This window comes from Carcharodon carcharias, chromosome 17 (assembly GCF_017639515.1).
Source record: "Carcharodon carcharias isolate sCarCar2 chromosome 17, sCarCar2.pri, whole genome shotgun sequence".
NCBI lineage: Eukaryota > Metazoa > Chordata > Chondrichthyes > Lamniformes > Lamnidae > Carcharodon > Carcharodon carcharias.
The window spans coordinates 31,525,629-31,541,599 of NC_054483.1; the positions used below are offsets into that span (position 1 = coordinate 31,525,629).

Genomic DNA, 15,971 nt, shown 5'->3' on the forward strand with positions numbered 1-15,971 from the left:
TCCGGAACTCTGAAATACAGCACAGGTGCATGCAGATCCGTCACTTTATATCACTCAGGTACAGTACTGGTAGGAATAGGTCTATCACTGTCTAATACCAGGGGAAGGATCAAATTGAAGTCCTGAATTTAACAGTAAGTATTGGCACAAAGATAATTGGTCAAGAAGGAAAGCTGAAGAGGATTGCAGTCATGGCCCCACTCCATTATTCCAGCAGCTCCATTCCTTCAGAAACAGTAGCTTCATTGCTGACTCCATGAAAATTGTTACGGCAAGAGGCATTATTTGAGTGTCTAAAAGTATTTTTTTATTCATTCATGAGATGTGGGTGTTGTTGACCAGGCCAGCATCTATTGCCCATCCCCAATTGCCCTCAAGAAGGTGGTGGTGAGCTGCCTTCTGGAACCACTGCAGCCCATATGGTGTAGGTACACCCACAGTGCTGTTATGGAGGGAGTTCCAGGATTTTGACCCAGTGACATTGAAGGAACGGCGATATATATTTCCAAGTCAGGATGGTGAGTGGCTTGGAGGGGAACTTCCAGATGATGGTGTTCCCATGTAGCTGCTGCCCTTGTCCTTCTGGATGTTCACGGTCATGGGTTTGGAAGGTGTTGTCTGAGAAGCCTTGGTGAGTTCCTGCAGTGCATCTTGTAGATGGTGCACACGGCGGCCACTGTGCGTCAGTGGTGGAGGGAATGAATGTTTGCGGATGAGGTACCAAACAAGTGGGCCACTTTGTCCTGGACGGTGTCAAGCTTCTTAAGTGTTATGGGAGCTGCACTCATCCAGGCTAGCGAAAAGTAAAACAAAAATAGAATTACCTGGAAAAACTCAGGTCTGGCAGCATCGGCGGAGAAGAAAAGAGTTGACGTTTCGAGTCCTCATGACCCTTCCACAGAAAAGTATTCCATCACACTCCTGACTTGTGCCTTGTAGATGGTGGACAGGCTTTGGGAAATCAGGGGGTGGGTTACTCGCTGCAGGATTCCTTGCTTCTGACCTCATGAAGCCGCAGTAGTTATGTGGCTTGTCAAGTTCTGCTTCTGTTCAATGGTAACCCGTAAGATTTGATAGTGGGGCCTTCAGTAATGATCATGCCATTAAATGTCATGGGGAGATGATTAGATTCCCTCTTGTTGGATATGGTTACTGCCTGGCACTTGTGTGGCACGAATGGTACTTGCCACTTGTCAGCCCAAGCCTGGATATTGACCAGGTCTTGCTGCATTTGGACATGGACAGCTTCAGTACCTGAGGAGTCATGAATGGTGCTGAACATTGTGCAATCATCAGAGAACATCCGCATTTCAGACCTTATGATGGAAGGAAGGTCATTGGTGAAGCCACTGAAGATGGTTGAGCCAAGAGCACTACACTAAGGAGCTCCAGGAACTGAGATGATTTTTTTTATTCGTTTGTGGGCATCGCTGGCTAGGCCAGCATTTGTCGCTCATCCCTAATTGCCATTGCTCATGGGCATTTAAGAGTCAGTCACATTGCTGTGGGTCTGGAGTCACATGTAGGCCAGACCAGGTAAGGACAGCAGATTTCCTTCCCTAAAGGACATTAGTGAACCAGATGTTTTTTACAATAATCGGCAATGATTTCATGGTCATCATCAGACTTTCACTTCCAGATTTTTATTGTATTCAAATTTCACCATCTGCCATGGTGCCCCGAGCATTACCCTGGGTATCTGGATTACTAATCCAGCAACAATACCACTATGTCAATGCCTTCCCTATTGACCTCCATTAACCACAACCATCTTCCTTTACGCTAGGTATGACTCCAACCAGCGGAAAGTTTTCTCCTTGATTCCCTTTGACTCAGTTTTACAAGGGCTCCTTGATGCCACACTTGGTCAAATCATCACTCTCACCTCACCTGTTGACATAATTGTTGCATTTCAGGTGCCACTTACATAAGCCTCTGGTATTTGAATGAAAGGCAAGAAGTGTCTGTTTTCTGCATGTGCCTGAAAGCAGGATGTTCTAATAAATGTTAGTTATCTTAGTGGAGGTTATGTACAGCTGTATTGTGAATAGGTCACTCCCACTTCAGGTGTTTTGAGCTCAAACATGGTCACGTCCGAGTCACCAAAATGTTGACTTGTTTTAGTTTTGTGAAATAATGTTCTCATGTGCCTAATACATTGGGCACATATTTCCTGTCATCTTTCTCCATTCCGATTCCAATACACTCATTTCAAATGGATACGCTGATGTGAACTAGTCAGTTATACCCTATCCACCAAGGTGAGACTGGGTAACGATACTTGGCTATTTTGTTTCGCAGATGTGGGCACAATTTATAATCAGCCCAGTATGAAACGGTGTGTCAGGCCTGTTCCCACCAGTACTGTACCCCAATATTAGACAGTGAGAGACCTGTACCCACTCTCACATATTCAGTTTGGATGTAGTAGCTGCAGCTTTTGCGATGCATGTGTTGATTACACCATCAAGTAGTGATTGTGAAGCTGTCACAACCTTTAGTGTCACATTGTCAATGCTGATAGATGGCATGACAATGTCCTGGACCTGATATTTGTCTTCCTGATGCCGATGGCCATTCTTTACAAGTGTGATAGAGTCTGTTTGTTTGCTGCCAAAGGTGTTCCTCTGTATGGAATGCTAGTGTGGCATTGTCAGCGTAGAGCAATTCTCTGATGAAAGATTGGCCTACCCTTGTTTTGGATTTCTGGCGAGCAAGGCTGAATAGCTTTCCGTCAGTTCTGGTATGTAAGTAGACACCCTCTGTAGGCATGAAGGCACATCACGACAACCAAGAGAAGAATACGCCAATGTGTCACTGCCACAAAACATCCTGTTTGACTCTACTGTGGATCTCAAAGGGTTCTGATGTTGCCCTCTCATAGCTGACCTTACCCATCACATTATCATGGAAAGAAGAGATCCCATTGAGCAGCTTTGGGAGGCAGCTAGTTTTCTCCAGCTTACATAGAGCGCCTCTGCTCACATGGTCGAATGCCTTAGTGAGATTGATGAAGGCAATATATAGTGGTCTCCTTTGTTCACAGCATTTTCTTACAGCTGTGGACTGAGAAGATCATGTCAATTGTAGATCTTACAGTTATGAAAACACACTAGGTTTCAGGGTAGATATGTTCAGCCAGGGTCTTCAATCTCACAAGGGCAACATGGGCTGACTAAGAAAGTGGAACAACAGCAACCTGACTGAGAACACCAAACTGTGAGCCTACCAAGCCTAAGTCCTCAGTGCATTTTTCTACAGTGGTGAGACCTGGACTACGTATACTAGGCAGGAGAAAAGACTGAACAGTTTCCACCTTCACAGTCTTAGACTTATCTTTGATAATCTCTTGGCAGGACAAGGTCACCAACTCAGAGGTCCTGGAGTGTGCCAAGTCCACCTGCATGCACTCATTGCTAAACCAACGATGTCAACGCTGGCTCAGTCACAATAATCGAATGGATGACGGCCACATCCCCAATGACCTTCTGTACGCTGAACTGGCCATTGAGTCACTACCACTTGGGCACTCATGTCCATTAAAGCACACCTATAAGAGAGATATGAAGATGTTGGACATTGAAAACAAGCAACTGGGAGACAGTTGCTGATGGCTGTGACTTCTGGAGGTTGACTAGAAGGGAATTGGAAGAGATGAGCAGAAACAGAAAGTTCAGCTGGCTGAGGCTAGGATCAGAGATAACAGAGGCCAGTGAATCATGCATTTTCTCAGCCCGCTGTTTTCCTGTGCAGCAAATGTGGCAGAGACTGCCATACTAGAGTGAGGCTTCTGAGCCACACCAGGCGACGTCTAAAACAAAGTTGACTGCCACGTGCAAACCACCATCTTAGAGACTGAAGGCTGCCATCATTAACCTCTACCCACCCACCAGTGGTACGGTACCAAGTGTTATATAGTTACAGACCTGTATCCAACAGTACTGTATTATAGTGTTAGACAGTAACTGACCTGTCTGTGTCCAGTGTTTGATAGTGACAGATCTGTACCTCAGTATTATAAAATGACAGACCTGTCCCCGCTAGTACTGTATCCCAGTGTTATACAGTGACTCACCTATATCCAGCATTAGACATTGACAGAGCTGTACCCACCTGTACTGTCCCCTGGTTTTAATCTGTGACAAACCTGTTCCCACAACTTTTGTGCCCCAGAGTTACACAGTGTTTAGGGAAAGGTGAAACCTCCAGGTTTAGAGAGCGAGAAATAGAGAATAGGAATGAAGTAATTGCTGACTTGAAGAGAAAAGCCAACTTACACTCCTCTTTCTTTCACAGATTTTCACTGGCAAGCGACTATCATGGGGCCAGTAAGTATCCTGTCTTTGTACAAAGTGCCTTTCACTGTCTGTGCCATTGTTTTTGCTGATTCTTCTCTCTGCTGTTTTATTGTAGAGTGATAGCCCTTACCAAGGTGGTGTCTTCTTCTTGAATATCCACTTTCCCTCAGATTATCCTTTCAAGCCGCCTAAGGTAGGAGCCACAGCTTGATATTCTAACCATTGTTGCTTGTGTCAATGTGCCTGCTACAGGGGGAGTAATACTCTCTTTTCCCCACCTCTCTTTCCACAGGTTTCATTCACAACAAAGATCTATCATCCAAACATTAACAGTAATGGCAGCATTTGCCTTGATATTCTCCGCTCGCAATGGTCTCCAGCTTTAACATTGTCAAAAGGTAAGGGCAACCCATCCTGATTGTCCCAGTGGAGCAGGGGCTCAGTGGATAAGCACATGGCCTTGTGACCATACTCATCCTGCTGACCAGAAAGGTTCCTCAATCTCTGTGTTGAGGTTCCATTTAATTAAAGAGAGCCAGCATGGACTTGTAAAAGAAAGATCACGCTTGACTAATTGTTTTTTTTGATAAAGTAACACAGAAGGTTGATGAAGGGAGCGCAATGAATGTTTTCTATGTGGATTTTAAGAAAGCTTTTGACAAGGTACCACATAAAAAACAAAAACAGAATTACCTGGAAAAACTCAGCAGGTCTGGCAGCATCGGCGGAGAAGAAAAGAGTTGACGTTTCGAGTCCTCATGACCCTTCTGTCGAAGGGTCATGAGGACTCGAAACGTCAACTCTTTTCTTCTCCGCCGATGCTGCCAGACCTGCTGAGTTTTTCCAGGTAATTCTGTTTTTGTTTTGGATTTCCAGCATCCGCAGTTTTTTTGTTTTTACCACATAAAAGGCTGGTTAGCAAAATTGAGGCTTGTGAATAGGAGGGTCAGTGTGACTTGGATTAAAAAAATTGGTTTAAAGAAAACAGTGAATTGTGGTAAATGGTCATTTTTCAGACTGGAGGAGGGTAGACAGTGGTATTCTCCAAGGTTCAGTGAAAAGACCACTGCTTATTTTGGTTTTTATGTGACTCGGATATTGGAAAATGAGGCCGATAACCAATCGAGGTCAGTGCTGGGCCAGCAGAATGGGCAGACAAGTGGCAGAATGACTTTAATACAGAGAAGTGAGAGGTGACGCATTTTGGCAGAAGTAATAGAAAGAGGCAGTACAGATTTAATGGCACAATTGTCAAGATTGTGCATGGACAGGGGGACCTGGGTTGCATCTGAAAGGTCTTTGAAAGTGGCAGGACATAATGGGAGAGTGGTTAGCAAAGTATATGGGATGTTGAGCTTAATAAATAGAGATTTTGAGTGCAAAAGCAGGGACGTTATGCTGAGTTTCTAAAAAGCTCTGGATAGGCCACAACTAGAATATTGTGCCCAGTTCTCGACAACGCACTTGAGGAAGGATGTGAGTCCTCGAGAGGGTGCAGAGGATTTACCCAGTACGGATCCAGAGATGCGAGATACTGGCTAAAAAATTGGGTTGGAAAGATGGGGTGGTTCTTCTTGGAGCAAAAGAGATTGAGCTGAGTTTTGATAGAGGTGTAGAAGATTATGTAGGTTTGGGCAAGATTGACAAAGAAAATCTGTCCCCGTTAGCTGATGGTACAAGGAGCACAGGACACAGATTTAAGGTTTTGGGCAAGAGATGTAGGAAGTTGTCAGGAAGAACTTTGTTACGTTGTGAGTTGTAATGACCTGGAAAACACTGTCTATGACGGTGGTGAAAGCAGAGACAGTCAGTAATTTCAAATGGAAATTGGATGGCATTTGAGGGAAATAAACTTGCAGGGTTATGGCAACAGAGCAGAGGAATGGGATTGACTGGTTTGCTCTCCAGAGCGCAGGCATTGAGTCAGTGGGTTGAATGGCTTCTTTCTATGCTGTAAGGACTCTGACTCTGACTCGAGTTAGCTCATCTTGACCAGGCGACATTCGGGATGGGACATTTGGCCCTGAGACGAGGCCAGGGGAACATTGTCAGCTGTCCTGCTCCGGATCGCCGCTTACTGATTTCTGTGTGCCTGTGAGCCAAGAGTAGCATTGGGTTTGCTGCCAGTGTCCTCCATGATCAAATAGCTAGCCGAACTGTTGTTAACTGGAGTCAAGTCCCATCTACCTATCACTCCTGTCCTCGACTGCCTGCCATGACTCCTGACCTGGCAACACTTCAACTTGAAAATTCTCAGACCTGTCGCCTCGCCTTCCCCTCTCTACCTTGGTAACCTCCTCCGAATCTAAAACCGTGCAAGATCTCTAAGTTCCTAAAATTCTGGCCTCTTGGTCCTCTCTCATTTTAATCGTTTTGCCCAATAGCTGTTGGTATAAGGGCAGGGGACACAGATTTAAGGCTTTGGGCAAGAGATACAGTGGAAATGTGAGAAAGAACTTTACACAGTGAATGGTGAAGACTTGGAACTCGCTGCCTATGAGAGTGGTGGAAGCAGAGATGATAATTTCCAAAGGAATTTGGATGGACACTTGGGTGAAATAAACTTGCAGGGCAAAGGGATTATAGAGACTAGATTGCTCCACACAGAGCCAGCGTGGACTCATGAGCTGACTTCAGTGACCACCTCCTGTGTCATAATGACTCTCTAACTGACACATGGTACTATTGCTGGCCATACCTGCAGCTGCCTAGGCCCTAAGCTATGGAATTTGCTACCTAAACCTCTCCACCTTTCTTCCTCTCTTAATACTTGTAACGTACTCATCAAAACCTACGTCTCTAACCAAACCTTTGGTCACCTGTCTTAGTATTTCACGTGTCTCAGTCTCACACCTATGAAGCACTTTGGAATTTTTTATAGTCACTGTATATAGATACATGTTAATGCCATAATTCTCGCAAGGGCAGTAATCTGAAGTCGCGTCCACAGCAGACTTTGACCTCTCTTCTCCCCACCCCATAATCACCTTATGCAGTGCAAGTGATGAATCACAGCAATCCAGCTTGTATCCAGAAATGGAGTGTAGACCAGAGATTGAATCCCAATTAGCCATACACGTAAGGTACTGGGGGGTAATGGGGTGTTTGTTCATGTCTTGTTTTTGTCGCTCTGAGATCTTAAGGTTTGACAGAACTGAGTATGAAAAATGTATCGCTGCACATGCCAGAATGTATAATTTTGAACAGTGCGGTCTATATATCCACAGTTGTTATAGCATATGCAGTGCGAGGGGGATGGTGAAGCTAATTGATTTGGTTGGAGCAACTGAGTTACAAGAAAAAGAAAGCAAATGAAAATGGGGCTTTCAAAATGTGATGTAAAGTTGATGAGGAAAGGATAATACCAGTTTCAGACTGAGGAAAAAAAAGCAAATTTGGCCTTTCTCATGGCATGCTGTTTTTAAAGCAAAAACATTATTCTAAAACTAGAGGGGGACCTGAATTCTCTTCGGAGTTATAAGTCGATGGGTAGAATGGCATCCTTGATTTGTACTTTAGTTTGCACCGAAACAGTGCTATTTTCTCTCCCCTCCTACACCATAGGTGAAAGGGGCTGGTACAATTGTAACCTCTCAATAGAGATAATGGTGCCTGTATGTTTCCTTGCTGATCCAATAGCAGGTGCTAGCCCCACAGAAGGAGGATTGAGAAGTAAGTCACAGACTGATTCTATCCCATCAGTTTGTGGGGAGCCAAAGGCTGATTCTTGTCCCAACATCTGTGTCCTGTGGGGAATCAGACTGATTCTCCTCCCACAATTCTGTGGGGTACACAGACTGACTCTCATCCCAACATTCTGTGGGGAATCACAGACCCAATCTTGTCCCATCATCCTGTGGGGAATCACAGACTGACTCTCGTCCCATCATCCTGTGGGGAATCACAGACTCAATCTTGTCCCATGACCCTATGGGGAATGACAGACTGACTCTCATCCTATCATCCTGTAGGGAATCACAGACTGACCTTTGTCCTATTGATCTGTTGAGAATGTCAAGCAACAAGGTTAAGTTTGAACTGCTGAACGTTGAACCTATAGAAGGCAATATATTGTTAAGTAACCTGTTGCCATGTCTTTCTCTCTCCTTCAGTTCTTCTGTCTATCTGTTCGCTGTTGTGTGATCCAAACCCTGATGATCCTTTGGTACCAGAGATTGCACACACCTACAAATCTGACAGGGAGAAGTAAGTGTTCAGGACAGCGCCTCCTCCTGGGATGGAACAATTTTCCTGTTTAATGAGCAGTTTGGAGCTTGCATCAAAGCATATCGAGTGCACATGAAACTAACATTGGGATTTCTCAAATGAGTGATGCAAATGCTATTTCAGCTTGTCCTACTCCATGCTTTTATATTTATCCTTGTAGCTCGGATCCCTTGTTCAGAACAGTCTGTCCCAATCAACCCTGTCCTATTTTTTCAGAAATTTTAAACACTTGTTTTACATCACTGCTCAATCTGCATTGTTTGAACAAAAGCCCCAAATGTTTCAATCATGAAATGCAGAAGTTGCACCTTGAGTACTGTATTCAGGTCAGGTCTTCAGGAGGGACTCTGATGTTGAATGGGAGTGGATGAGAGGGTACCTTGCACATTAAATAAGATAAGGTTGATCCCAAACATTTTTCAAGGTAATGGTGTCACAGTGCAGATCTGTCTGAGGTAGAGAGTGGAGTGGATATGCCAGGATCGGTCTGAGATGGAGAGCATAGCAAAGGATCTGTGTGAGGTTGGGGAATAAGGAGGCCATGGCCAGGATCTGTGTGAGGTGGAGGGTGGCATTGGACATGGCCAGGATCTGTGTGAGGTGGAGGGTGGGGAGAGACAGGACATGGCCAGGATCTGTGTGAGGTGGAGGGTGGCATTGGACATGGCCAGGATCTGTGTGAGGTGGAGGGTGGGGAGAGACAGGACATGGCCAGGATCTGTGTGAGGTGGGGTGGGGAGAGACAGGACATGGCCAGGATCTGTGTGAGGTGGAGGGTGGCGAGAGACAGGACATGGCCAAGATCTGTGTGAGGTGGGGTGGGGAGAGACAGGACATGGCCAGGATCTGTGTGAGGTGGGGTGGGGAGAGACAGGACATGGCCAGGATCTGTGTGAGGTGGAGGGTGGTGTTATACACGGCCAAGATCTGTGTGAGGTGGGGTGGGGAGAGACAGGACATGGCCAGAATCTGTGTGAGGTGGAGGGTGGCATTGGACATGGCCAGGATCTGTGTGAGGTGGAGGGTGGCGAGAGACAGGACATGGCCAAGATCTGTGTGAGGTGGAGGGTGGCGAGAGACAGGACATGGCCAAGATCTGTGTGAGGTGGGGTGGGGAGAGACAGGACATGGCCAGGATCTGTGTGAGGTGGGGTGGGGAGAGACAGGACATGGCCAGGATCTGTGTGAGGTGGAGGGTGGTGTTATACACGGCCAAGATCTGTGTGAGGTGGGGTGGGGAGAGACAGGACATGGCCAGAATCTGTGTGAGGTGGAGGATGGGGAGAGACAGACATGGCCAAGATCTGTGTGAGATGGGGTAGGGAGAGACAGGACATGGCCAGGATCTGTGTGAGGTGGAGGGTGGTGTTGGACATGACCAGGATCTCTGAGAGGTGGGGGCAGGTGAAGGGGGCTGTGCGCCTTGACCTGGTCTTATGAGGAGGGTCAGAATGCTGTTGTAAGTTGATTGGATGGATGCACAAAGAGAAAGTTTGCAAACTTAAAGCTGGCAATAATAATCACTCTTTCTCTCTCTTGCTCTAGGTACAACAAACTGGCCAGAGATTGGACAAACAAATATGCAATGTAACAGTGACAGACAAGAAATAATAACTCCTTTACATAATCTGGAATGCAAAAATAAAAGCTGGCTGCAGTTTTATGGAATCCCATGTGCCATTCACAATGAATTTTATACTTGGTGAAGGGTGAGGAGCTCTGTGTCTGAGTGCTGAGGCATTCTGGCCTAGTTCGAGCAGTCGGCCTGCCATATATGGATGTGTATTTTGAAATATACATATACATATTTCCTTTTTTATCGCCAGTTTCTGTGACCACAGTCAATTGTTCGCTGGTCCCCCAGCATTTTACCAGTCACAGATAGGAGGGAGGGAATAGCAACTCAGTAAGTGTTTATTTTTTGGAAATGTGAAGCTTGTTTTCCTGCTCTATTTATGCTGTCTGCACTGCATCCTGTCGAGTGCGTGTTTTTTTTTATATATAGATTATATAAGTGTGTCTGTACATACCCAGAAATCACAGAGCCTCTTGAGCACGGTTTTAGTGAATAGTGCAATTCATATCCGTGTGTCGACACGGTTGCAACGCACCTGCTGAACTTTGCTGGGAATGAATGCTCCTTTGCAGATATCAACTGGTGTATGGCTGCTATTTACTTAGGAAACAGTTTGCTTTGAATCCCTACCCCTACATCCTTTGGATGCTACTCCCTTGTCCTGAGGTGTATGGGCTCTGCTGGTGCAGGTGCCCCAAGCAGCCACTCTGGTGGTTCATTCATTTGCCTCATCCCATTCCCTCCTGCTTGCTCGTCACAGGCTGGGGATTCCCCTTCATCCCCCAAGATCAGGTTACTTTTAGTCCGTGGAGGGCCGGCTAGGCTGAGACCCAGTGTAGGTGCCAGAACTGGAACCAGGGTCTCCCTTATCTGTTAGCCTTTGCCGCACTGCCCACAGAATCATTGGGGACCCCATGGTATGTTTTTAATGACCCCCCCCCCTCCCCGCCTCTCCAAATGACTGCTATGAATGGCAGGGAGGTCCTACTGCACGATTGAGAATTGCACCAGATATTCTGCGGCCCAAGAGTGAGATTTCCGACCAGTACTGTAGGCCCTTGCTTCCTTGTGACTGGACCGAGGGTGTCCTTGGTACGTTCGAAATAGGGCTCTTACAGTCATCGGCAGAGTAGATTTTGATTCCAGTATACTGGGTGAGATTGTAAACTGAGATCCCCGATATTAGATTAGTGAGTGCTGGCAGGCTCATTGATAACAGGCTAACTGACCAGCAACAGCCATTGGGCAGCAGTCAGGAGTGCAATCAAAGCCTGAGTTCAGGAGCACTGAGGCTGATTAGAATGCAGATATTGTCACCCTAGCTAAGGCTTAACTCGACAGAGAAGAGATCAGGAGGCAAGAAACACTGCTTCTGTACTGGAATCTTCCTGGTTTGTGTGTTTCAATGTCATGCCATTCATCCAGTGCACCCTGGGGCCTCTGTGGCGTGCAAACGCCTCTGTAAACCTGCCGCTAGGTAAAAGGGGCTTGCGATTGCTCCCTATTGGTTAAACTGACTTTGGAGGTTCAGATTTCAGGGCAGATGAGAGAACAATGATTACTTGGACAGTACTTGATTCTGCAGTAATTTCATTTAAGGACCTTGTGTCATACCACTGTTTCGAAGAACACGGATGCTGTTCCTGTCCTTGGTCATGAGCCCGAGTAGAGTTTACCCCAGGGTGATTAGGTGCCAGTGGTTGTGAACTGGCTGGAGTCTCGCCCTGGAAGATCAGTAATCCCTGCCGTGTCCTGCCAAATGGGGTGACTCCTGGCTTAAATATCAGAGGTACACTCAGAGAATTCCATTCCAATTGCAGAGAATTTGAAGCATGTAAATGAATGGCACTGAATGGAATCTGTGCCTGCTGCACTTTACCCGGTGCACAGTCACACTTGCTCGATCTGATATAGGATTCGAGGCAGTTTGTACACTCCTTTGCGAAATGTATTATTTCAAAATGAACGAAAACGAGGATTGAGAATGGAAAAGAACAAATATACATGGTTTTTAAGTTCAAAAAAATGATGGGGTTTAACTCAGCTTTCACTTAATGATCTAGCCTCTGCTGTTGGTACCATGTAGTGTTTTGTCTTTTTTAACGGTTTGTTTGAATATGCAAAGTCCTTTCCTATGCTATGTGAATAAATTGGTGGCTGGTTTCTGCTGTAACTTAGTTGCTTATTGTCTCTATTGAAGTGAAATACAGGCCATCTGGGCTAGGAACATGTTGAGCCTGTTCCCACCATTCAGTTAGATCGTAGCTGATCTGTGCCCTCATTCCATCAACCTGCCATATATCTGTAACTCCTCATACCATCCCTCAACAAATTTCAAATCTCAAATTTGAAATTTGCAATTGATTCCCCAGCTCTGACAGCTTTTTCTGGGAGAGAATTACAAATTTCCACTACCCTTTTGAAGAAGTTTCCTGTCATGTTGCCTAAATGACTGCTCTGATTTTGCTCTGGGTGGAATGCAATTTTCTCTGTCGACCCTATCAATTCCTTTAATCATCTTCAACATCCCATTGATCTACCAGACTCTAATGTATATGTGACATTGATTTGTTCGGTCAGATTTGTGGGGACAGATCGTAAAAGCGCTGCCCTGAACGTTTATGGGTCCAAGGATACTGCCCGTAGGTCAGCTGTGCAAGGGAATGACGAGCACCGTATCCCCCAGTATTGCTTCACCGTTGTTCCCAGCAAAACCTTACATGCTTCCTTACGCACTGATGACAAAATCTGGCAAATTCGTCATTTTAATCTTGGTTACACTTTGATCTACTCAGTTGCTTTGGTATGTTTCTGGTCTCTTGTCCTAAGCTTCTCTTTTTTTTTGAAGCTCTACATATTCTGGGATCTTTTGTGCTGCGCTCTGGTAGGTGGTTATTTTCTGCTCAAATCTTCAGAGGCTTTGACTTGAGGGCAACTTGACAGTGTTTGAACTTCTCTGATTTTTGATGGAGCTTCAAGATGCACAGAAGCTGGACAGAATCACTCATACAATCATATTTATTTTTCAAAAATATGGAATAATCATTGAGTGAAATTTGTGTCTTTCAGCTCTGCTTCATTTTAAGGAAAAATACTTTTGCCTCAGGGTCGAAAGGTTGTGGGTTCTCATCCCACTCCAGTGACTTGAGCACATAATCCTGGTTGACATACCCAGTGCAGAACTGAGGCTCTCAGTACCAAAGGACTGCTGCACAGTCAGAAAACCCATCTTTCAGTTGAGATGTGAAACCGAGGGTCTGTCTGCTCTTTCAAGTAGACTTAGAAGACCCCATGTCATTGTTGGAAGAAGAGCAAAGTTCTCCACATTGTTCTGGCCAATATTTATCCCTAAATCATCAAGGACTCACACAGATCATCTGACAATTATGTCATTGCTGTTTGTGGAATTTTGCTGAGTCCAAATTGGCTGCTGTGTTTCCTACTTTGCAACTGTGACTGCACTTCAGACAGTACTTCATTGGTAAAAAGTGCTTTGGAACATACTGAGGTCATGAAAAAAGCAATAGAAAGACGTTATTTGCATCATTCAGTAATGGCACCTACCAAACATTAATCTGATATATGGCTTCAACTAAATGCCTGTGGGTGCCTGTGTCATCCACAATTTTGCACTGCAGAGAAATCATTAAAAGAAAAAAAATCCAACCTGTGGGGCCGAGGATACAAGTTCATCACAGAATACTAGTGGAGGTAAGTGGTGTGAGTAGGCAGGTGACAAATGCAATGGAAGGCATGCCTGAATTGAGCTCTTCACATCACAACAGAATGGAGTTTGGGTCCAGACCCTTGTAATTTTAATGGCAGGCATATTTTAAAAAAATATGGTAGGATTCTGAGTTGGAATCTTGGAGCTATCAAATACGAAGACGAGAAAGTGATGGTGAATTTGTACATTCTGGGCACCCTATCGAGTGGAGAGAATTAGAATCGTGGAAAAGGAAAATGCAGCAGAATTAGAGCAAATATGAGAGTTTAGAGTTAAAAACAATGCCTCAAACCCTTACTCATGTCACCACTGCCACCCCCCCAAACATCCCATTGCCACTTAGCAATAAAAAATGTCCTTTCCTCTTAGGGACATAGGTGGTTAAGTCAGGTTTGAAGAAATTACCAAATTTTTGAAAGGTTCACGGAGGGTTGTCCCCACTTGGTAAATCAGCAACAAGGGGCATGGACTGAAGATTCTAATAAGGGAAATGAAGGGGAAGCAATGTGTCACTACCAAAGGGAATTTTAAAGCAGAGATGTCATGGGGGAGCCCTTACTCTGTCATCCATCTTCCCCTTCATCCATTTGTTCTATGCCCAGGGCCAGAGTTGCCTTTTACTCCCATTCAATTCCAAACTCCGACAGACTCCGCATCTGCATGAATGCTATATATACATAAATGGTAGGTAATATAGTCCTTCAGGCCTGCTCTCCATTCAGTCAGATCATAGGTGATGTGTTCTTGAACTCCACTTTACCTGATTTGGTTCCAAAATGTCCTGGTGGAACAAAAATTCATGAAGCTGTTTTGAAATTTTCAATTGACACAGTCTCACAAGAATTTTTGGAAAGAGTAATGGATTTCTGCTACCCTTTGTGTGAAGCAGTGCTTCCTGACATCACCCCTGAATGTCCCAGTTCTAATTTTAAGGTTATGCCACTTTGTTCTGGACTATTGTCACCAAAGGAAATAGTTTCTCTCTCACTCTGTCTACCCTCCCAATTGCATTGAAGAACACAAGAATAACACAATTTCCACAGCAAAGGGCTGTAGGAAGATTCATGGAATGGATGGTTTGTTGAAGGTGCTGGGAAGCAAAAATTAGCAGATCAAAGACCTAAAGTGTGATTTAAAGGATAGGATACACTTAACATGGCTGGTGCCATGTCATGCTCTGAAGGGCAAAGACTGACTTGTTCCAGCCAAGGTCCATGTAATTGGTTTACCTTTGGTGACTTTGTGTGGCCATCAAACATCGCAAGGAAGGTCCCACGTCCTTCTGCATGGCCTGCACTGCTGCTCCTTCCCCAACATCTGCTTTTACTTAGCTGATCCCACAGTCAGTCTCTGGGGAGTTACAATTTCCCCCTTTTTCCTCCTCAAGCCTCAGGCAGGAGTCTTCACAGTCCATTCATTGTGTGCATGGTACCCTTTTGAATATGGAAGATCATCTTCCCAAACCAAAACTTTGATCCCGTGGTATTTCTGCATCAGTCCCATTATTGGATCAGCTGAAACCACAATTTTCACCAAATTTAAGAACATAAGAAATAGGAGCAGGAACAGGAGTAGGCCTTTGAGCCCATTCCACCATTCAATGAGATTATGGTTGAGATTCTACTTCAACACCATTTTCAAGCACTGTCCCCATATCCGTTGGTATTTTTAATATGTAGGAATTTATCAGTCTCAGTCTTGAACATAATGACTGAACATCCACAGCCGTCTGGGGCAGAGAATTTCAAAGATTCACAACCCTCTGAGAGAAATTCCTCATCTTAGTCCTAAATGGCCTGCCCCTTATTCCGAGACTCTGTCCCCCGGTTCTAAACGCCGCAGCCAGGGGAAACATCCTTCCTGCATCTACTTTGTCAAGCCCTAAGAATTTTGTATGTTTGATTGAGATCACCTCTCATTCTTCTAAACTCCAGTGAGTAAAGGCCAAGTCTACTTAATTGTTCCTTATAGGACAATCCCTCCATGCCAGGAATTAATTGTGAACTTTTGTTGCACTGCCTCTATGGCAAGTATATCTTTGCTTGGGTAACAAAATCAAAACCGCACACAGATGCGGTCTCACCAAGGTTCTGTAGAATTGCACGAACATCTTTACTCCTATACTCAAATCCTCTTACAATTA

The 15,971-nt window shown here is 45.0% G+C and overlaps 1 protein-coding gene across 3 annotated transcripts in view; it reads left to right on the plus strand.

Annotated features, from left to right (window-relative positions):
• Positions 1-12,274, plus strand: part of LOC121289812 (ubiquitin-conjugating enzyme E2 D4-like) — a 31,802-nt gene extending 19,528 nt beyond the window's left edge. For 2 of the 3 annotated variants that reach the window (XM_041209669.1, XM_041209668.1), the window contains exons 3-7: positions 4,297-4,328; positions 4,414-4,491; positions 4,591-4,696; positions 8,411-8,504; positions 10,071-12,274. In XM_041209669.1, the coding sequence (XP_041065603.1) occupies positions 4,297-4,328; positions 4,414-4,491; positions 4,591-4,696; positions 8,411-8,504; positions 10,071-10,116 (356 nt within the window). In that variant the 3' untranslated portion in view covers positions 10,117-12,274. Of the gene's footprint in view, positions 1-4,296; positions 4,329-4,413; positions 4,492-4,590; positions 4,697-8,410; positions 8,509-10,070 lie in introns of those variants that run through there. The other variant, XM_041209670.1, reaches the window with a different exon arrangement.
• The last annotated feature ends 3,697 nt before the right edge of the window (positions 12,275-15,971 follow it).